This window comes from Phaenicophaeus curvirostris, chromosome 5 (assembly GCF_032191515.1).
Source record: "Phaenicophaeus curvirostris isolate KB17595 chromosome 5, BPBGC_Pcur_1.0, whole genome shotgun sequence".
NCBI lineage: Eukaryota > Metazoa > Chordata > Aves > Cuculiformes > Cuculidae > Phaenicophaeus > Phaenicophaeus curvirostris.
This window is the reverse complement of record NC_091396.1, coordinates 9,514,061-9,537,746: the sequence shown is the minus strand read 5'-3', so window position 1 is coordinate 9,537,746 and position 23,686 is coordinate 9,514,061. Positions and strand designations below refer to the sequence as shown.

General features: G+C 38.5%; 1 protein-coding gene across 4 annotated transcripts in view; it reads right to left on the bottom strand.

The window, feature by feature from the left end:
* Window positions 1-23,686, bottom strand: part of KIAA1549L (KIAA1549 like) — a 136,270-nt gene that overhangs the window by 42,095 nt on the left and 70,489 nt on the right. For all 4 annotated transcript variants that reach the window (XM_069857502.1, XM_069857500.1, XM_069857501.1 and 1 more), the window contains exons 5-12: window positions 22,817-23,036; window positions 21,641-21,774; window positions 19,130-19,292; window positions 15,807-15,866; window positions 14,285-14,436; window positions 12,834-13,005; window positions 9,575-9,738; window positions 3,760-3,950 (exon numbers count right to left, since the gene is read on the bottom strand). In XM_069857502.1, the coding sequence (XP_069713603.1) occupies window positions 3,760-3,950; window positions 9,575-9,738; window positions 12,834-13,005; window positions 14,285-14,436; window positions 15,807-15,866; window positions 19,130-19,292; window positions 21,641-21,774; window positions 22,817-23,036 (1,256 nt within the window). The remainder of the gene's footprint in view (window positions 1-3,759; window positions 3,951-9,574; window positions 9,739-12,833; window positions 13,006-14,284; window positions 14,437-15,806; window positions 15,867-19,129; window positions 19,293-21,640; window positions 21,775-22,816; window positions 23,037-23,686) is intronic.

Genomic DNA, 23,686 nt, shown 5'->3' with positions numbered 1-23,686 from the left:
AAAATATAAACTGCACACAGGAACTCATCAAAGGCAGGAACAGCGCAACAGTAAGAGAACGTGACTTATCAATTAGCTCAGGGCTGATAGGCACCTTAGTGGAATTGAAAACAAACATTTCTCATGCACAACCCTGACAATGACAGAAGTGGCACTGCAGAGGACAAAAAAGCTTATTATCAATTCAATGTAATTTACAAAGCTAAAACAAAGCAGCCCTTTGTTTGATATAGGCTAAACTAATTCCTTTAGTATTTAGCCTGCATTTAGAATAATACAATGCTTTGGGTTGTAAGGGACCTTTGCAGGTCATCTAGTTTGACCTTCCTGCAGGAGCAAGGACATATCTGATTGTTTTCTCAGCCACAATGCAAAATTCGCTCACTTGAAATGTACACACACAACATTAGAAAATTCTTCTTTTTTTTCCTTTTTGCACATAACCTAATTTAACAAGCACTATTATTATCTCAAACTCCTAAGAAAACGCTTGTTTTACTCAGCCATTGCGTAACCTTGCCCTGAGATTGGTCCCTGCACAGACAGGGCGAGGAGACAGACCAGAGCAGAACTGCATTTGGTCCCAACTAAGAGCAAGAACAGAAACAAGCAGTGTAACTCTGGCCTGCACTGGGAGCAAGCTCTCTACAGAAGTTCTCTTCTTTTTGGGGTGGGTAAATTACTCAGCAAGTTGGAAAAAGCAGACCAAAGTAGAAAACCGTAAATATGGTGCTGCTTCACATCCAGACACGTTGTCACACTGTTTCCACACATGAAACTTGCCACAACAGGCATGAAAACCATCTTATATAGTTACTCATTTCATACTTGAAAAGAGGACACAGTTACTCATGCAACCTGTCTGTAATCTGTGAATGAATTGTCACAGCCAATAGCAGGATTGCATTGATAAGGAGGTTGCATTGGAGAAAAAAAAATGGACTTGGTCACGACGACTTTCATTTACAGTGGAAAAAAAAAATCAAATCAAGTTCTATTGCTGCCACAATGGCTTTATATCCAGAAAATGGTACTGAAGCAAATAACTGTAAAAACCATCCTGTAAATTACTGCCAATACTATATTGCCAGCCAGAAACATTCATTTGCTTCTAGTTCTGATTGCCCTCTCTGTGGAAAGCAAAGAGAACTTACTGTGGTCTGGAAGGGACAAGTACGAGAGAAATAGTTCTTGAGACTCTTTTGGAGATAGCATAGGTGGAAGAAACTTGAGTTTGATATAGGTTCTTTCCACCCACAGGGCCTTAGAAGAACTCAGTATGCAACCCAGCTCAGCCCAGGCTAGCCTTGGGATATTCTGGTCAAACTCTATTGAAAACAATTATTCTTGAAAAGTAGCATTTCTCCCTTATAAACCTGTCTGTCACAAGTAAGGAATAATCTCAGGCCAGCAAAAAAAAATTAAAATTAATCCGGGACAGACCAACATCTGAAGATGCTCCACTTGGGTACAAGGAAAAGATGCGAGCACGTATAGCTTGCACAATGACTTCTGCTGGCACACATGGGAATAGTCATCCTTTTTAAGCGGTCATAATATTATTAACTGTGAAGCTTCTTTCAGTGGTAATATCAGAGTAGATATTCTGATCAGTTACCAGCCACTTCATCATAATCTGATGTAAATTGACCTTTCCAGGCTGCAGAGTAGCCTGGATGAAAGACCAAATACATAAAGGTCAAGAAATATTTCTTCATCTTCAAAAGCCATTAAATTCCATCCCCTGATACAGCTCCTGAAAATAAAAAAGACTAGAATTCTGCGTGTTCTCACTTACTCAAGTAATCACCCCTCAGTTATTTGCTTAGAAAGGCACTGAGGTGCAACACATTTTATAATGAGAATAACTTTCCTCTGAATTCCTGGATGAAGTCTGCTTATCAATGTTTGCTTAAAATTGTGTAGGTTATGTAGCGGGGGATTTCTGCACTCTTTCAAAGGACTGAGTGAAGTTCCTAATCACTTTTGTTAGAGGATTAATTGATAGGGCTGGTTTAGTGTGTGTGTATGTGTGTGTGTATTTACATATGGCTTTGAGGAGGCTTCAAAACATTTTAAAGAACAGTTCCTGCAAAGACTTAACCTGTGGTGGCCCAGCACCAGCACCAACAGTTGGTGTCATGGTCATCTTCCATTTGTCCTTCATCAGAGGACAGAAGACTTCAAAAGGGACAAGTCCTGTTTGGTTCATACAGACTGTATATAACCTAACTATTATGGTTCAAGTGACTTGTAGTGTGAGCAACACCTCACTGATGGTAAAGTGCATAAAAACAGTTTACACCCAAAACCCAGCAATCACAGGAACCGCAGTAGTACTCAGCTGCCTTACTCTTCTCTATTGGTACTTCCTGCAGACAGCTCTGTCTGTATTCCAGGTGATTTACTATAAAACCAGAGAAATACGATAGACCAGACACCTTCTGTTTCCATTTCTCTGTAGGAAAACCTTGAGGGCACCACAATGGGGATTACCTACACACCATGAACAGCAGCAGCATTGGGCCCTGCAGCCCCACACCATACAGACTGACACGTCCCAGCGTGGCACCTCCTGTGGCCGTAGATGGCTCCAGTGCATCCCTGTCACTGCATGCAGCAATATCACGCCAAGTTTTCCAAGTTTTTCCATTACTCCAAAGGGGCAAATATCATTGTGCATTAAAAAGTACAAGATGAAGTGACTAAACTATGAAGATCTATTTTTTTCTGTAGAATTTCTCTGCGCTAGCCAGAGAAGTTTTATGATAACTTCATGTTATGATATTCCATCAAGAGGCAAGGACTGTGTAATGCCAGTGAACTAGACAATGACTGAATCAGCCTCTGTTCAGGTTATATACCTAACAGTTTTATTTTCCTCTATTCCCTTCAGCATCAATTCTTCAGCAATTAAAAGCTGATGATCCTCCACTTTAAATTAATTTCAAGGAGAGCAGGTCAAGGAAAAATGGACTTGAAGCATGCAAAACAGCTAGGATAAAGGAATAATCTGCTTTCCTTGCCTGAGACAACCTTTGCTATTCTGAAGATTTAGGGTACAGATGATGTAAAACTTCCTAACAGGAAAGGTAGTGAAGATTGTTTGAGGAGGCTGTGATTATCCCATTACTGCAAGACTTTTTTCAAAAAAAAATATAGATAAAGTTCAGCTAGGGACATGTTTAATCTTGCAGTGGAGAGGAGTCAGATAATTTCCTGGGGACCTTCTAATCTGTGATTTTACAACCCTGTACTGTGAACCCCTTAAAATAAAGAAACCATAAATCTGGCCCATTTTACCCTAGGAACTGACACCATCTAGTCTATTCTTAGGAGGATTTGTCCTTCTGCTAGTGAAGATATTGGGTCCAGTTCTAGAGTGACAGAGTCTGTCAGTGGAGCTACAGAAACCTGCAGTGGCTGAGGGGTCCTGGTTTTGGTTCATTTGAGAAGTGATCGGTGGCTGTATTCCATATCCCATATAAAGTTTGGGTTCATCTCTTGTACAACACCGGCATGCATATGAGAACCACTTCCAATTTACCTCCTCTATGCATGTACAGTCTGTGAAGAATTTATCTTGTATTTTGCAGCAGTCTTACATATCCACTGCAGACCAGCATCACATCAAGAACATATCATGAAGAAACCATCTGCTACATGAAGAGCTTGGAAACCAAAGCTTACAGATTATTCCTAAGCAACCAGCAGCATGTACCCTGTTCCCCCTCTCTGCAGAAACATGCTAGTTCTTACCTTTTCCTTGTTTCATTGGATTGAGCCGTTTTGATAGTGCTCCCATCCTGAGTAATTTCTCTCTCCTGTGAGGCAGGGGCATCTCTAACTGGAAGTGGAAGCACGACAGTCTCCTGAGTTACAGGCAAAACTTCATCTTCAGCTCCCTGCTGACCTAAGTGTTGCTTGGCATAGTCAAAACCTTGTACTGGCTGAAAAAAAAAAACACAAACAAAAGAAGTGGAAGGAAAAAAAGAAATCTCCATGCATCATATGTAAATATAAAATTTCCACTTCAATATAAAATCTTTCCCTGCCCCTTAGCTTGTTTAATTACGTAAGTAACAGGTAAAAATATGTAGATTGCCATATGAATGCCCAACAACAGTGCAATTTTCTGATGAAATCTCCATTCCACGTAATTTACACATGATTAATCAGTATAACATTGATCTTGGCTAACCCTTCTTACTCTGCTGTAACACCCCCAGAAATACCATTAACAGACAATAGAAGAATGAATATACCGAAGGAAAAATGAGAAAGGAGAAAAATAGGCCCATACAGAAAATGGAAGATTTTCTCTATGAAAAAAATTCTTGTGTTTCCAAAGAGGGTGGGAGTAATTTATTCCAAATCAAGACAAAGTAAAAAAGATACACATAAAAGTTTCATTGGCAACATTTTCCAGAAAAGGACCTTTTTCAGATGAGTGAAATTGTATTTCCCCTGGCTTGCCAGTTGCCTACTGGGAAGGCTTTTATTAACTTCACTTGTTTCTCTTGGGAAGTGGCCTTTGCAAGAGTCTTGCAGCAAGGCAGTTGAGGGCCTTCTGCCCAGCCTGCCCCAAAGCACAGCCAGGCTTTCTCTGCTGCCTCTGCAAGGAACAAGAAGAACTGACACATTCCTTCTGGCCAGAGCAGCCACCAGAAGGTGGAATATTTAAGCAAAACTTAACTTTCCAGACTATGTTTTCTATTAGGAAAAAAAGAAGGGGGAAAAAATTGTGAAAAATAAATCAATCAAAAATTCCTGGTCATCTCTGGAAAATATACGTAACACAAAAACATTCTTGCTACACTAAATTGAATTAGTTTACCGAAGACTGGAAGGATGCTCTTCCTGAAGTACAAAGACAATTGACAGAATGCTAAAAAAAAGCACTGTTAATCACTTCAAAGGTGAGAAATGGTGATTTTAACCCTCAAATGCTTTGGGAAACACAGCAGAACTAGACAGTTAATACCTGAAAAATCTCTCTCAGGTTCCTGTCATGTTGTCATTGAATATTTTAGTTCCAGAAGAAAATCAGCTGGATTAAAAAAAAATTCACTGATGGCACAGAAAAGTAATGAGTTCTGAAAAAATATTTTCTCTTGTTCCGCCCCTTACCAAATGCGAGGTATTGCTATAAATACAGATAAATGTCATAGGCGATCTCAGTCTGAATAAAGAGGAGGCTGTCTTCTGTTTTATAAAACAAAAAGAATATATACTTTTCGTTTATGGGGATCTACATCGCATCCCCAATTTCCTCTTTGAATTGAGGCTGATGATTTGTAACGTGCTCATGTACCTCAATATCACTCTGGTAAGTACATTAAGGAGATGCTAACTGGGCTAATGCCGATTTGGCAGAGCACACATCTCTGCACATTACCATGATGGAACTTAAAACGTATCAGAGAAATGCCAATTCACCATCACCACCCTATGGCAAGTCATGATGATATCGCCACAATGGAGCCTTCTGGTTGCCCTTCTCTGAAGGCAGGGTACCAGAAAAGCAGCCACCAAACTAGCTGTGACAAGGGGAAAGGGAAGGGAATGAAAAAAGGGGAAGCAGAAGTTGTGTGATGCACAGCTAGGAAGACCTACTGCACACCATCCCATACAGTATTTTCAACTAAAATAATATTTTCCAGTCTTATTATCTATATTAATTGTTAGTCAAGACCATCCTAGTTATTCTGAAAAAAAAAAAAAGTAGCAACAGAGAATAGCTAACTTAATTGGTTATTTCCCTCTCCATGCCTTTGAAAGAGTAGAAGTTACAAATTATATTTTGTACCTTATTAAAAAAAAAAAAAATAACAAAACAAAACCAAACCAGATGCAGCAGAACATGAGAATTTCTACAGAGCTCTGCAGAGTCCCAGCTGGGATCTGCAAAAGGAAGAAAGTGAAAGATTATTTTAATCTGAGTTCTACTTACCACCATGTCTAGTAACAAACTGCATTAAAAGAAGAGCTGAAAAAGCCATCCTCATCAGTGGACATATTGCGTTAAATAAAATTTGATCTTGGAACCCTGCTCTGTAAAAGCTCACAAGGAGCAGATGGCTTTAGCACCCTGAAGGGAACTGGCAAGGCTAAATCATAATCAGGCACTGCTGAAGCACTGCACAAATAAATGTCCGGTGTGACAACAGCACTGAGAAAGGATGGAAGGACTAGGATTGGAATATTGCTTTTAAAATAATAAATTAATCATAAGACCATCAAATTACACTGTCTAGCAAAAGACAAACTGAATACAGGGAGTTGTTTCTGGGACATTTTTTTCCTTGCAATGATCATGAAAAAGACACTGATATTTTAAAAAAATTAAAGAAAAGAAGTTAAAAGAAAAAAGAAGACAGGGTGATCAGCTCCTCCTCTCCATGTATATACCCATGTACACAGTCAGTTCCTCTGATCATTTTTCTTTCCATGCCCTTTATCAAATAGGTAGTGGTTGTTTTCTCATGGCCTGCAGTATTTGCTTTTGCTTGCAGGTCTTATATTTGTTTACCTGCAAGCTTATTCTTTCACGCTCTAAAAGAAAGGAAAGGTGACAAATCAGATTACAGCTTTTAAAAAAGCATGCTGTGAATTAAAAAGCAAAGGAGGCAAAAGCTATCGTCTATCCAAAGCCTCAAATAAAAGTAGTATCCCAAAATAAAAGCAACATTGAAACAACATTAAAGCAAATTCCAATCACAATTTCACTGGTTTGAATTTATAATCCTTTCAATTTTACAGCTGCAGAGTCAATTGAAAAAAATGGTAACAGGCCATTTTCCCTGCAACTTAGCCCAGATGTCCCTGACTGCTAAGGCAATTCAGAACAGCAACACAATTCCTCAGAAAGATGCTATAATCTATACTAAGCATGAGAGGTCATTTTTAAAACATCATTTATGTAGCCTTCAGTCTGCTAAAACAAAAAAGTCATTCCTTAATTACCAGACACAGGCAGCAATCCTGCTGTTATGTTACATCACCTCCCCCTGCTGCAGAAGGATATTTAACGCTAAATGTTTCATTACCCCTCATGTCCACGCATCCTATCCCGCCGGCATGGGCCATAGCAGGCAGCGCTGCTCTGCAAGGACCTGCAGGCTCTGCTGCGCCCAGCAGCAAGAGGACTGCAGCGATGAACAGGCAGCTCTGCTCTGCCAGTCCCCTTGGTACAGGACTTTTGAAACCTAAACACAAAGTGGCACTACTGAAAACAAAACCAGCCAAAACCCAAGGTTGCAAGTATCCCATAATATTCTCTTATGGTCCCTACACAGCTTGCTGGATGTTCAAATGGCATTAAAAGATTGCTCCAGTGATTCAACAGCAAATCTCAGACACACAGAAACAAAGTATTAAAGCTGCTTCTTAAACTAAAAATCACTCTGCTGTGACTCCACTTACAGAAAAGATTCAGTATTAATCTAGCAGCCTTGGGCACTTTCTAAACCATGAAATAATATATTCCTTTTAAATGTGATATAGATACATGCTCATCAGCTATTTGTATTGCCAAACTGCATGAAACGTAGCAATTACAGTTCAAGCAATTACTACAATTTCTGATATTGCTAATGCTGGAATTAAAAATAAAACTGCTTTTTTCAAAATGAACTTATTCCATTATCTTCCCAAAATACTTTTCTTACCTTTATTTATGTAAAGATGTTGAAATCAGGAATGACAAAACCAGCCCATACCCACTCAAGATTTTATCTTTCAAGGTCCATAAACCAGACCTGGCTAAACCTTTTTGATGGAGCCATCATCATGAAACAAATCAGAAATCAATTTAGCTTTCATTTTAAAATGCATCACTTTTATATAAAGAATTAAACAAAACTTTACAGAGTCTCAAAATATATAAAAAAGAGGGGAAATGCACTCTAGAAGTGGGCTACTGTTTTCCAACAGCAAACGTGAGCAAGCTTGCAGGAAAATTTCCTGAAACAAGTGTAGTCCAGATGCTGGGAGCCCAGTACAAATTGGTTTGTTCTGTAGACCCAAGTCTTGTCTGACCACATTGGCTGCTGATACAAACATAACCTGATTGAATAGGTTTTAACTGCACCAAGCATCTTACAGCCTGATTAAATCTGATGTCTCGGGAAAAGGAAAAGTTCAATTTTCTCTTTCTATTTGGAATTACAACAATGGAATGCTTTCAAGTTTTTCTGTGCTGTAACTTCAACCAACAGTCTTTTTTTTCCCTAAACAGCAACTTTCTTCAGCTGTAAAACGTCCTATAATGATGGCTCAGTATTTGCAACCGCCCCCAATAAATCGGGATTTGCACTTTAGAGGCTTCAATGAGATGTTACATGATACAACTGAAGTGGTATTAATTTTTGTTTATGTTATTGCTTGTTTCACTTTTGCAGATCTAGTCTAACGTTACCTTGATAACATTGGATAAACAGATAAACATACTGGAATCAAAACAGAAATATCTTTTTTGTATAATTTTTATATAAATATCTTTTTCGAACTGGCACCAGCTGCAACTAACTTAAGATGAGGAGAAAAGAGCTGTCATACATATCATGCCCTCCCTTCAACTCTCCCTCCAATTTATGTTTTTCAGCAGAAGCAACGGAGCTGAAATCACAATAATCCTGCTGCCTGTAGCATTAAGAAAACAAAGAAAAAATTTATCATGTCAATCTCATGCCAATGGAGAAGAAGAAAGCCAGCTAATAGAGTGAAGGTACAGTATGACTTACATACAGGTTCTTTAGGGCTAAAATCTCCTAATATCAGGATGCCCTGTTTAAAAGCCATTTAACAGCAGCCCTGAGAAGACAGATTTTTTTCCACTACAGAGACAAATCAGTGTCCTGTGACTTTTTTGTCTTAGAGACAGGGAATCAAACTGGAAATGCATTTGATTTGGTAAAATCTAGTAATTGATATGGGTTAGTAACTTTAGGGAAAATATAATTGTTTGAATCCAACCAAAAATATCCACAAATAAATCAGAAAGTTCAAAACATCTAAAAAAATATATAATAGGGAGAGAAGTCTTCTGAAAAAAGTCAGATAATGACTTTTCTGGATTATTAGTTGGGTGGAGAACTTCTGATGAGGACCACGTCTGAACTGCTGCTAAAGCCCAGAGCTTCAGCCTTGCTACTCAAGGCAGGTAGAAGCAGCCCAGGCCATGGGTTTGGCAATGAGGTCCTGTTCGAGGTGTGCTGCTGACAAGACCGAGGGGTGATAGTCCATTTCCTCAACTTTATGAAGGAAGCAACTACCCTGAACAAAGCCCACCTAGCCCTAATGGCTCAGCACCTTACACAAGTGCATAATGGTTATTCTGCCACTCCTACCTCCCCGGCAAAGGATAACCTGTGAAGGAAGCTAATGAATCCTGAGTAAAACAGAAGGGTGATTGTTGTGAGCAGCAGCATTAAGAACAGAAAAGTGCAAAGATCCAACCTGTGCGTAACAATCATTTTGATTCCCAATGTCCTTCAATGACACCTAGCAGAGAAACTCAGCTAAAACCACATAAAGCAAATGGGCGTCTTGGATCTGGAGACCAGTCACTCACTTTAGCTCTCTGAGGCATGTTCATCATGGTGTCTGGTTTGAAGTCATTCTTGTTCTTTCTGCACAGAACTGCAGTGATGATGATGATGATAACTGTAACCACAGCAATGGGGGCCAGCACTGCTGCAATGATCCACAGGTTGTTCGGGGGGTTCTTCACCACAGCTATAGAAAATCGCAAACCAACATTGGTAAAGTTCCACTGTGCAAAATCAAGATTTAAACTGTTTCCAATTTATGGAGACAGTCTTCAGCTGTCTCCATACAATAACCATTATATAAAGATGTTTAGTATTCTAGCTATACCTTTGTATTCCTTAGGTAAAAAAAAATTAATCAGCAACACTGTTCAAATCACAAATCCCTGGGCTCTCTTCTCTTACTGAGTTATAGTCAGCTGCAGAAGCAGCCATTAACTCTAAGTCAAATTAGATGCCACGTTAGATATCACTCCAATGGTACATTTGTAAAATAAACAAAAATAGGTGAAAGTAATACATCCTTAATTATTCTTCAAACACAAAACCAGCTTATAGTAAGGTAGCAAGTCCATTTAAAGTATACACGCAGAGTCCATAACCTGGTGTTAAAGACTTACTGGCTCAGCAAGGGTAAACCGGCAGAGCTTTTTCAAAACTGAGGAAGCGAAGCACTCTAATAGTTATTGCTGATATCAACAGAGCAATAAGAAAATGATTCTGTTGTGCTCTAGAGATACTTTATCACAGTTAGGGTCAAAACGGATCTATCATTTCTGAAGGAGGGGAAATTATATGGTTGGAAAGACCTACTGCAGATATATTAACGGCACCAGGAAAAGGTTACATTTCAGAAATGCAGTAATGCTAAAATGTTTTAGATTCCATGTTATCAGAATAAAGTCTCCTAGTATGAACAACTTATACACACATAAGAGAACCTCCTCTGACACATCCCGAGTTCTCCAATTACATTCCTCTCTGTAAAAACTCCAGATAATCTCTTTATGATGCTGAATTTTATTTTCATGATATATTTTGTGGACTTCACCATGCTGTCTCTATTTCCCTAGGCTGGCATGGACAGGCAATTGTGAGAATACCAGAGCAAAGCAGTGTCTCCCATTTCCTAGGGGACCAATGCTTTCAAATGTCATTGAGCTTATTAGCTGTCAGAGGCACTCAGCATCTTTCAGGATCAGACTTCAAATGCATACCATCTTGTTTAGCAGCAGTTACAAAAGCCAGCTGAAAGTCTGTCTGAAGCTTGAGCCTATTTCCTTTGTAGATTTACAACTTTCTGCAAAGCCAATGTTTGTTGGATGATGTAGGAATATCACCATTAGGCACATATCTTGAATTCAGTTTAACGGTAACCACATGCTTAAAGACTGTCCTAAAAGCCAAGTTGAAGCCTTTCAAGGTTCACTTCTCAATGGAGTTGCAGAATTCTAAATTATTGAATTTGGACCTTTAGTTTGGGGATGAAAGGGCTGTGGGGAAGGAAACTGAATCTCAATTTTACCAGATAACAGTAATTTTAGTTACAGATTACTGCTCTGAGAGCAGCAAACAATTGTTGAAAAATTATTATTAATCATTCTTGGGAATGCAGAAGAAATTATGATGTTATAGCTAACAGGACGGACCTTTAGTAATCCTAATATACATCTTTAATTCAGTTACCAGCTTCCAGTCTGACCTTGAGTAAGTCAATTCATGGTTCATTCAACTCAATAAGACCTCAGCTGATTTTGAAGCAAGCCTTTCATTCTGCTGTAGCTCAGCCCTTCACTTATAACAGAAACACCCATGCTTTTTGCTATTATTCATCTGTCTTGTCTAACCAGACTGCGAGCTCCTGAGGGTAGATATCTTTTCTTACTGCATTTTGGTACAGAACTTTCCATTCTGCTATAACAGAAAATTATAATGAGTAAAAATGAAATGCACACAAAGTATTTTCTTTGGGAATACAGAGACAGGCTACAAATACCGTGTCCAAAATGAAAGAAATTGATTTTTTCAGTAATAAGGTATAAAGATAGTTCCATCTCCTACATTTCAAATACTCTAGCTTTCAGAATCTCAGTTACCAGGGGTCATAATTTCAATTTCTGTATGCTCTCTTCTTATAGATGAAAACCTACAGATGAACAAGACTGCCTTATCAGGCCATGAAAGTACAAAATTAGATCGTGAGAAGCAGACGTCATAATTACCTAAATAACCATATAAATCACAAAACAGCACAAAAAGCTAGGAAACTGTTATGCATATGTACCTGCTTTAGTAAAAATTACATCAAGGAAATATTCACATAAAAAAAAGTTGTTCAGAATTTAAATACTAGACTGCATGGAAGCAGGAACGGTGAACCCTGGTTTTAGAGCAATTAAAGTCAATAATGGACCAAGATCAAATCCAGGGTCAGGTACAACATTGATTCATACATTCAGCCCCTATTGCACAAAAAAATCTGCCAAGACCTACCATAGGTTTATGACTACGGGCTAACTATACAGGAATATTAAAAAAAAAAAAAAATTAAGAAAACATCTGTGCCCACAATCCCTCAGTAACTGATGCAAGTCTTAAAAGAGAAATTCTAAATCACTACTTTTCAAGAATGGATTACTTTTCTGGCCACACTATTCTGAATGATGGTAACATATCTTGAATCTGAAAATTGCCTATATACATAAGTATTTCTGTCCAATTTCACTTTTCTGATTTGTATCTAAAAAATATCTTTAACAACCATGTGGTGGCTTTACAAAGTTCTCGGTGAAAATGATTACTTAAAAAATAATAATCTATTTCAGGTAGAAATAGTCTACATTCTTTTGAACAAGCCAAAAAAAAGGGACATTTGATAGCCCCCACAATTTACTTTGGCTCAAGTTACTTGAATAGCAATTTAGCTCCAGCAGTAACTAGCCTGTGATTTCGTGGTTTCATTAGCATCAGAACCAATTCTGACTTCACAGTTCTATGAAGTTGTTCAGTTCATAGAACTGTACATGTATAAAACTAGTTGTATGGTAGAGTTCACACTGATCAGCTAAATAACGGTTGATATACAGCTTTGAGTTACTACGATAAAAGATTAGTCTGTCTTCCGTAGGAAAAAGATCAGTCTGACTTAAGCAGATGTTCAGAAAGACACAGCTGAAATTTTTCTGCGAGATCAATGGAAGTGCCCCACATCCACACAAAGAAAGAAAAGAAAAATAAAACAAATAAAGGACTAAACCACAGAATTTTTAAAAGAAATCTTACGATCAGCTTGAACTTGAATAACATAACCTAGTGTCAAGGCCATCCGCTGGGAGTCAACGGTACTCAAAATTTTGGCAGCTGCAGTGCCCAACAAGGGTTTCCCATTGTATAAAGTATAGTACGTCAGTTCCGCCGGCTCCTTGGGTCCTGGAATACGTTGGATTTTTACCATCTTTCAAAACAGAAAAAAAAAAAAAATAAAATGAAGGAAAAGGAAATAAACCCTGTTTACATAATTCCACTGCAAGACCTGCCAGGAGAGACTTGAAGGCAGTGCACCCAGGGTGTGCACTGATACTTCAAGATCCCATATAAGCATAAGCTCCATGCAAATATTCTCACAGGATCAGAACTTCTCTCCTTCGTAGCCTAGGCTATGAAGATAAGTAAGGACTGACTGCTGCCTTAAAAATTTCTAAACATAGTATAGGATTTTACTATAGGATTAAGAAAAGCATGCAGTACAAAGGAGAAAAGGATCAAATGTTTGGGGATTACACTCCTCTGTAAAGAGGGAATTCTTAAAATCTGTCCTAATATTGAAAAGTATACTTTACTGGCATATCTCAGTTGAAAAAATTCTCCCACATTTTACCTCTGTACACACTATTTTTGAACTAGGCTGACAATAAAGAGAACCATGGGTTTTTTTCTATTTCACTCTGCAGAAGACCAGCATAATTTTTACATTGTGCCTCTATCTTTCCTAAAAGCAAAGGCAGTGTCAAATACCTCTGATCATGAGAGGAAAAAGGATTGTGATTCTTCTCCATTATGTTATTGACTTAAACATGTCATGTTTTCATGGAAAATTTTACAAAGGTTCACTCTTCTGGCAAGTAAAAAATGTGCTCCTTCTGTTAAATTATTCCAGTGGGAAAACACACAGAATTGCAGGCAAAGAAGAAAGTAGTAATTTGTTTTAATATCTCACAAGCAATTTTTGAAAAACATTGTGTAACTTAAGAAAAAAAAAAAGCAACAACTTGTCAATGCAACTTTTGAGTAAAGATCCTCTTTGAATCACCCACAACTAGCACCAGTTGGCTAAATTAGCGAGAAAACAGAATATGATTATTTCAAAATATCAAATGGGAAATGTTGCTAAATAAGAGAAAGATGATTAATAAATTACTCAGGACTGAAATCTCTACTTCATTATGTGATCTGTGGCCACATGATTTGATGACTAATACTGTAGAAAGACTGCTTCATCCTTTTTTTTCAACTAAAAGGAAAAAGGTTCTAGTTCTAGTGAGTTACCTAGGAAACTTTTTTAATTGAAGAACAAAAGCTTGGAACTCTTCATAATGTTAACTATGAGACTTCACACTAAAATATGTACTTTGTAAAAATGCTCACAGCAATTAACAAAATGTTTTAATACGTAAACCCTTAAAACTAGCAGTATGTGTTTTGCAACAGAGCGCAATGGATGTCACATCGATCACCTGCACAGTGTAGCTGCCCACAGTAGTGGCACGCTTGAATCGTCTTCCTTGCTGATGGGACATCATAAACAGCGGGGCCAAACGCTGCTCCATTAATCTAGCAAAGCTCTGATTGTTCAGTCCCAGTAATGCAATATCAACCCCTTGAATAACTGTTGGAATGGAGAAAATCACATATCAGCACATTTCAGATGGACGTATAAAGTAATAAGTGGTCTACAGGGCAGTTTAAGACACCTTCAGTTTACCAAGATGGTTCTGGCAAGCACTTAATCTATTACCTTCAATGTAAAAAGTAAGTGAAAACCTATTTGAGAGCTGCCAGGTTTTATGCATATCGCCAGATGCTCCTATTAAGTAAACAAATTTTTTCATCTAGCAATTTTGAATTCTGAAGTCAGAATTTTGTCCAACTCAGTTTGAAACAAAATACTTCATGGTTGAGAGCGTTTACAACTGAGTAAACAAAGAAAGAATTTTAAATTAAAAAAAATGAATTTACATAAAGTTCAAATAAGTGATCTTGCATGCTAATTTTATTAATACAAATGTATGCTTTTTCAATATTATTTTAAAAACCTTTTCAGGGATCAACTTGATCTTTTTTGAAAACACTCTAATACAGCAAGGGCACAAAGGCAAAAAATGGCATATTGCATTCCAAGGGTCCAAATGGAGAGGAGCCATATCACACCTTTCAAAGGATCATAAACTCTGCATAAACTTATTTTTAATCTCAAAATCTCTCCAGAAGCTGAAGGGTTTTTGGAAGTAGAGCATAGAATTTAATCCATTTCATATAAGGCTCCTTTTCTCTTGCTCTCCTGAGCACTAAGTAGTTCCAGGTACATACCCGTCAATTAGAAAGGCTTTGATATCTACACACTCAAAGATGCCTGGGGAAAAGGGTCTCTTTCTTGCCCAGTTATTACTTCTAAAGTCAAAATGATTGTGAATGAGAATGTGATACCAGTGAAATGACTGTGGCAAAACAAGTACTTTGAAGCTTAATAGCACTCTTTGCACTTTCTTTTCCACCAAGAGAAAGTTATGTGCTTAATCCTTCACATGAAGGATGCAAAAATTCTGGGACCCAGACACAGTCAAAAAATCACAACAAACTTCTTCAGTTTAATAGATCGTCTTTCTTCCTTGGTTATGTCTACAAGTCCCTTTTGATTTCAGATTTAAATCGAATTCCCCTAGTTGGGAGTGGGAGGGAACCCACCTATCTGCATCTTAAAACTCAGAGAAGATAATTCTGTTCTTGGAAGTGCTTAAACCAAAGTGGCATGAACTCTGAGGTGAGTGTTGGACACAGGACATATCTTTGTTCAAGATGATTAATCACAGTTATGCCCCAGAGTAACGTTAAATACATTTGCCCACTTGAATGCAACAGGAAGATTTAGTGGACAGACATTTATTTCTGTGAAAATTACTGCACCAATGTATTTATATCATCAGGCACTAAAAATTATCATCTGAACTGCAGGGAGGAGGAAAGGAGATTGAAGAGTACCTGTTATCACCCAGTAGTCTCTAGTTGATTCTGAGACGTCAAGGTTTGGATACTCCAAAGCTTTAAAATAAAAATTGAAATTATGTCACAATAGTCTAACATCTTACACATGACACGCCCTAGAACTATTTGTTTAACCAGAAACTGATAAATGAAATTGAACTATGGCCCAGGAGGAGAGCTGGAGGCATAGTTTTCAAGACTGCAATTTCTCTTCTGTCTGAAAAATGACATCAAGTGCAAGCAGTACAGGTGGTGCTGTACAAAGAAGAACATACATCTTCTGCTCCCAAAATATTGGCTGGTACGTTGACTGAGAAAAAGCCCAGGTTTTCCCACTACTAAGAACAATATGTAACATGCACATGCTTATGTTATATACATTTCTGCTGCTTTCTCTCCATGACTAATCTCCTGGGGCAAACAAAATGGTGTTCTGTGGCGATTCTGTTATTTAATCCTTACTGAACCCAAACCATCATTTTAACCTAAAATAATATTAAAATAAACCAGGATCAGATTCCACCAATTATAGAGTGCAGTTCCACAAATGAAAATTACAAACGAGACTAATGAAACTGTGAACACACCTTTGAGTGTGGTACTCTCACTTTGCACCATTTAGCATGTTACTATTACCAGCATGAGTTTACATATGTGAGAAACTGATGTTTGCCATTTTGATGCCTTTTGTTAGGTTTTCCATCTCTGAAGTGCATTAGGCTGCAAAGTTCTATATGCTGCTAATTTGTTATACAGCTCAGCATTTTTTCCAACAGATTTATGCAATGTGGAAAGCATTAATACTTGTAATTTAATTCAGAAAATATCCATGCCTTGCACGTTGATAGACTGCTATTGAGTTACCTCCATTTTTACACTCCAAAGTGGCTTGAAATAGTAAAGGTTGTAAAACACCTGATTATACACAGTAACTGCTTTTGAGGAGGGATTTCACAGCCTGTCTTGAGCTGTGCATTTCCATGACAGACTGCAAAAGCTCAAGAGGAGCCACCGGAGTCTACTGGGAAATAACACACTCTGAGAACAGCAGCAGTATTCATTTGATAAACTGAAACAACTGCACTGCCACATGAATAAGCATCAAACGCTTTTCAAAGTAAACATTTTCACATGACGTATAACGAGTCTGAAGCCATAAACACTATGTGTGCATTAAGTTCACGAGTTTGCAGTATACCTGCTACACTGGGAATAAAACCAAGAATTCCAAAATGAAATATAATCCACTAGTTGTTAAATGAGCATTAGCTAAATACTTTATCGAGTCAGTTCATCATGTGCAGGGATCAGCAGTGTACTGCAATACCACACGAGACACGTAGTGTGTGACTAATGGCTTTCATAGCCCCTAACTACCAACTAAATGCCCCTATTGCCTTTGCAAGAAGCACCACAATCCTGTTCCTATGCAACAGGCCTATTTTGGAGACTGAACACTTGAATCAAGGCCAGCCATCATCAAAATTTCCTTGGCCTTTCTCCCTGTGCTCCAAGATGCCCTGTGAAGACAAGTCCTGCGCACAGGACACTGTTCAGACAGGCATACTGGCCAGCCATGAAAAGGAAAGAACCTGTCTCATGATGAATGGTCTGCATTGCTTTCTAGGTCCCCGAGCACACCTTTGGTCAATAGCCTCCCTCTACCTCCCCTTGCTTGTGGGAACACCTGATGAAAACACAAGCCTATCCTCTCTCATTTACTGTGATAGCAAGTCTGATTAAAAAGAGCACCAATGCAGTGCAAGAACTCATCACTGGGCAGCTTCACCTATTTGTTTGCAAATATCTAATTTAGATGGATAATGCCTCAGGAATAACATATGCTCCTTGTTTTTCAAGGATTTGCACCATCGCCAGTTACCTGTGATTCCTGATTGCTTCACATCAGTAACCACTTACCCCGTAGACAGGAGAATGCTCTTTGTGCAAGTAAATGCTGAAGAATTGCACTGGATAATTACTCTGCTGTTGGGTTCTTGCAAATAAAATGGACTGACAAAAAAGGTAACTTGTGTTTTCTCCAGTGCTCACTTTCCAGTAGCCTGGTTCTGCTTTTTCTTAGAATCAGAAAATGAACAAGTGCCTTAGTAATTTTACCTAAAGCTATGAATCCACTTAGTACATTGTTTTGATGATAAAGACATATATCTGTCTCTGTCTTTATGTGCCTGATAATTTCAATATTTGTGAAACAAAAAAATTACGAACTACTACATCACTGGTTTAGCCTTATCAGCGAGACTGATAGTGACTAGCTCTGAGCAAATATTCTGAATTTAAGAAACATCTTGAAGATTTACATACAGTGAGATCAGTTGAAACCTGCCCTTCCCTAACCAGAGTCCATTACCATGCACAGATATACCTAGCATGTCCGTCTCCCCCCACTACCAGTGAACACTGATCTCCTCCAGTGAACAGATAATCCGGCTCTACAGTGAGCTTAATTTCACATACCAAGTTTAACAAGCAGATTAAACAGAAATCCCCATAATCAAATGTCTTGGTCTCTTAATTCATTTTAGAGAAATTAGCATGCAGAGTCAGAGAACATACATGCTGCACAGGCTGCTCAGACACACAGCTTTTTCTCACTTTCTGAACCTCTGACTCTTCATAACAATTGAGCAACCTGGTCTAGTGGAATATGTCCCTGCTTATAGCAGGGAGGTTGGAACTAGGTCATCTTTAAGGTTCCTTCCAACCCAAATCATTCCATGATTCTATAAAATGCAAGCAAATTATGGAAGTTGAAGTGCTTAGACCACATTTTCAGCTGAGGATGAAGTTCAGTAAATACACCAACAAAAAATGAAGCATAGGTGGAGCTCACCCAAACACACACTTGAAGTGTACTACCCAGCCCTGCCACTGGAGCAAACACCGGGGGCTGTCTTCTGCTGAAGTAAGCGGCTATGCTGAAGACAAATCTGATGTGCTGTACTGAGTTTTCCTCAAGTGGAGAACCAGGGAAAATCTGTGGTTCAATCTACATAAAACTACAACCTTATTTTGTCTGGAACCTGGCACAGGCATTTTTAAATTTATTTTTTTTTTAATGACAGCATATGTGAGTTTTTCTTAATTATCTGCCACTGCTTCTAGCAGCTGAACTAAACAGTGAATCCAGAACACATCCCAACCTAATCTACCCTCCATTTTTCTGTTTAACAAAAAAAAAATTCAAAAAGCAGTCAGCAAAAACATTTAGAATCTGTGAGCTTGACGACAAAACTTATGATGCTGGCAATGCAAGAGCCCAACACTCCTTAATCTTAAGGAGCTGTGTGCATACTTACATTCTGCAATGGTGAGTGGCGGGTAGGTTAGATAGAAGCCCACCAGCTCAGCTGACAGCTGATTAAGAAGGTTGCTGGAAATAGTGCCATTTAAAGTTGTGCTGCGATTGTTCACTACATAAAACAGAGTAACAGCTTGGGAGACATTGGAGGTGTTTAAAATCTGAAACAGAGGTAAAAACATAGCTGTGTTTCAGCTCACCTGAGGTGAAAAAACACCAAACAACAACAACCACCAGTGCAAACAAACTGGGAGAAAGTTAACTTGAACAATAGGTTAGATACAACTCACTCAACATGATCATGTAAAACAGTTCGTGATACTTTAATTCCTGCTTCAGCACATGAAGAGTTTCTGGAGGACAGCAACAGGCGGAAAATGTGCAGCGAGCACTGAAAATATTTTCCCTGCTTTTTCCCAGGAAATGTAAGATGAGGGAGAGAATGCTTATCAGAAAAATGAAAATAAAACGTTTATTTGATGCAGAGGAATTAGTCCTGTATGTGTTGCTTTCTTTGCTGCCTTCCCAGTGCAGTTGTATAGACCTACACCTTTTCCGTATTAAATAAATGGGTATGATGTCTTCTCTTTTCCTAGCATCATGTAACTACCAGCCCTCCTCCCCAAATTAGCTCTATGTCACTCTCTTCCTGAGCTCAACTCTGATGACTGTATTTAAGGACTAATTCTATTTCTTGGTTACAAAATCAGATCCTCAAACACCAGTTTTACACAGGAAGCAAAGAGGTGAAGGCAGGACAGAAAGGGAAAAAAAACATTTTCTCAGAAAAATAGTGCCTTCAGACAAAGAGGGATGGTTTTTGGCTATTGATACTGCAGGTAAGGTCAACAGCATTCAGCATTAATGGATGTTATTTAAAGACCCCATTTTCATTATTTGTATCACTAAGTAAAAACATAAAACACAATAGAAGAGTTTGAGATCAAACTAAAGGTCTGCCTAGCTGACATCCACTTAGAAATGCCCAGGAGCAGATGGCCGGAGAACAGGCATGGGGCAAGAGGAGAGGACTCTTTTCCACAGTGTAAGGTTAGCCCACAGCTATGATCTGAGACACAAATTTTATGCTTGGGCTTAAAAAGGGTTTGTGACTTTTTCTTCTATGTGTTTGGTCAATTGCTTTTTGTAACTTCCATTCTTTTTTTCCAGTTACATCTGGCCACCTTCAAGATTTTATTAGCCACTATGGGAAAAGACTTCTCTTTTTATTTAAAACTGAGTTGTTCTGCTATGGGAAATTATAAATTCTCTCTCCTGATTATACATCGCTTATGGTTGGAGCTCCACAGCCAATTTAATTTCTCCTTGTGTGGAAGTTGTTTCATGAGCTATTCTCTCCACACTCAAGGTGCAGCAATGCCTTTTCTGAATTAGGTCTGTCTGCTTCAGAACTGTTCCTCAGTTTGCAATTACTCTAAAAATCTTGTTCTATTTTCTGGTTTAGTCCTTTCCAGGGTACTGGAATGATTTTGGAAAAATTTGTTATGACGATCACACCCTTGAGCCTCTTACTTGCCATTTTATATCTCGCCTGCAAGTCTTCCATTCTATCACTTCCTAAGCGGGCAATACCCACAAAAAAACATAACTACCACCTTTTCCTAGGGCTCTTTAAAAAATTGAGTCAGTGCTCTTTAAGATCTACAACTTCTTCTGTGAGCAAATTGGTCACCATGAAGGTCCCCTCAGTGTCACAGGTCCTGCTACTTAAAAGCTTGATAATCACTTTACCTACCGCAGTGGATCATCTCTTGCCATGCACTTTTGTGCACTTTGATCACCTCCAGTTTGAACACAAACTTGCAAGAGTGTCATAGTAACAAAGCAGATCTCTGATGACCAATTTTTTCCTTCTGGTAAACTATTATACATGCAGACTATTCTGAGGAGCACAAGATCCATACAGAGAGTTTTATCACACATCAAACACCTATCATAATATCACCCAGAGGATGAGTTATTTATTACTGAAGTATGGCATACAGCATAAAGGTGTTGGGCCACTAAACATACAAATTCTAGAAAACTTAATGCATTTAATAGGTCTGCAAGTTTAGAACTGGAATGCGCAAAAAGCCCCAAATATTCCATTATCTTAGATCTGACAAACAGCTACACATGACACTATCTTTATACCTGAATAGCCTCACTTAAAGCAACTAATGTGTTGGAATAACATAGTCAGTAAAAATGTAAATTCAGAAGAAAAATTTTATATCTTTAATTTTATTTGAATTTTACTTAAATTATTTAACTGTGAACAGTAAAATGTAAATTAAAAAAAAAAGACAAAAACACTAACAATCTCCTATAAATCATGCATTTACATGCTTTCCTACAGTAAATAAAGCAACCTTATTTCAGCTGAAACCAAGCTTACTTCCATAGAGGCCATCAAAGACATTATGTTGAAATATAAGCACACATATAGGAAAGAATAACCCAGGGAGTTTGGCAAGGGCACTGGCAAAGCACACAATGTTTGTACCTGAACTGTTAAGTTGTTGCTGGTGTTTAAGACCTTTCTTTCAGCATCCTGAAATGCTCTCTGTAACCGTTGCTCCATGGTCTGAACAAATTTGCACGACTGTATATTGTCTGTTTGACCCACAAACTGCAGCTCTAGAAAAGGAAAAATGTATTTGTATGCGGACAAAGCACTTTTGGTTGTGTAACTCTGTAATGTCTGACAGCAAGATCACCGATTTACAAATTAATTAGGTGAAAACAGTGCCACATAAGATCAGTTTATGCCATTCAAGCACTTCACTAAACTAGCTTTAATTAAGACAAAATATAAGAACTAAATTGCATTATTACAGCTGATACTCCCCACAGACAAATGGAGGTTGTTCCTACAGTGATATATGAGGTAACACCAGTTCATTCTGCAAATACTTGCTCAGAGCCAGGCAGTAAGTGAAATCATTTGAAAGCACAAATTATACTCTTAAATCTTGCAGGTCATTTGCTCTTTCAAGCCATGATTAATCATAATATTGATTCTCATTCTGTTTGTGCTAGGAAAAATACACTTAACTGGGTAACTGCAATAAGCATGCATATATAAACATGCAAGCACATACATAAGAAATCTTTCTTACAACTGAATACATTGTTTTACAGTACTCTTTACCCTCTCATAGCTTATACTGTTCTGCTGCACTGCAACTGCTCTACACTGATGCTCTTGTTACAGTACAGAGGGGTTACACAGTGACCCTGGATCATATGACTGGGAATTAAGTCAAATGCAACAGGTTCAGCCAGAATAATATTTACATATAGCCACATTCCTCATTTGATCATCCTCAGAGGAAATGCACAGGTTACTGCACAATCCATCGATTGATGTCCATTTTAATCAAATGCCAAGGCTTAGTCAAGCATATTAGTGTGACTCATCCCCAATACAATTCCGCTTCATTTCACAGCAGCACCAACAAGGGTGACAGCAGAGCACTGCACAGGACAGGGACACACCGGCTGTCCTGCTCAAGCCAGGAACATCAATGTATGAAACCAAAGCAGAGCTTGTCCTGTTGCTGCGGTGGAGAGCAGGGGCTGAGACAGAACAGCAAAGGGAAGGGAAGGCAATTATTCCTCTGCACTGATCGTTAAGACACACGCAACCCTGGGCATGGATGGGCAGGACGTCACTCACCTGTTTTCAGCTGGAAGTGGTACGCGGGAAGGGGCTTCCATGGCAAGGCAAGGGCTGCCACGGACTGGAGATGTGGTACATGCTGCTTTATGTCTGCTGTGGCATTGCTGATGCCATATGCAAGAAGCCTTTCAATTACAGCAGCTGGCATAAAAACCAGTCTGCCTTGTGTAACGTAGTAACCAACTGTTAGATTATTTGATTGCTCCAGGATTTCAACCTAAAACACACAAGGAAACGTCTTTTTATTATTGTTTGCAGTTCAACCACTATTTGATGGGACTTCTCATCCTGACTATAGCTCCCATAGAGGGTGTTTATCCCATAATCCTCTATAAATCCTACACAGCATAAGTTAGTGTCATATCAGACACAGTATTAGCAGACGGCTCAGGGAGCTTTAGACCCAGCCCCGGCAAAATGTGCTCCAAATTGAAGGAGTACAGTAGTATTAACATAGGTCATGTACCCCTAATTTAGACCGGGGCTTCATTCATGTATATATACTGGGATGCTTTACTTATTAATGTAAAAATGCAGATATTCCAGAGAACATCCATCTCCTACTTCATACGTGAAGTTCCCTGACTTTGTGCACATGTCTGTCATTGTAGGTTTGGAGTTAGATTTTTGAAGGACAAAAGTTTCTAATAGTTTTACTCTTCAACCTCAGCTGCCTTTTCTATACTGTTCTTCCTATACTGTGTCCCAGACGGTTAACCTATCACCCATATGAGTAGAAATTACAAACCACAAGAATGAACACACTGTGAGCCAAAAAATGAATTGAGTTTTATATCAGAATTCTGTATTTTCCAAAAAAAGTTTAAGCACTAGAAATTGTCCTTTACACTAAGTTTTAGTTGGTTT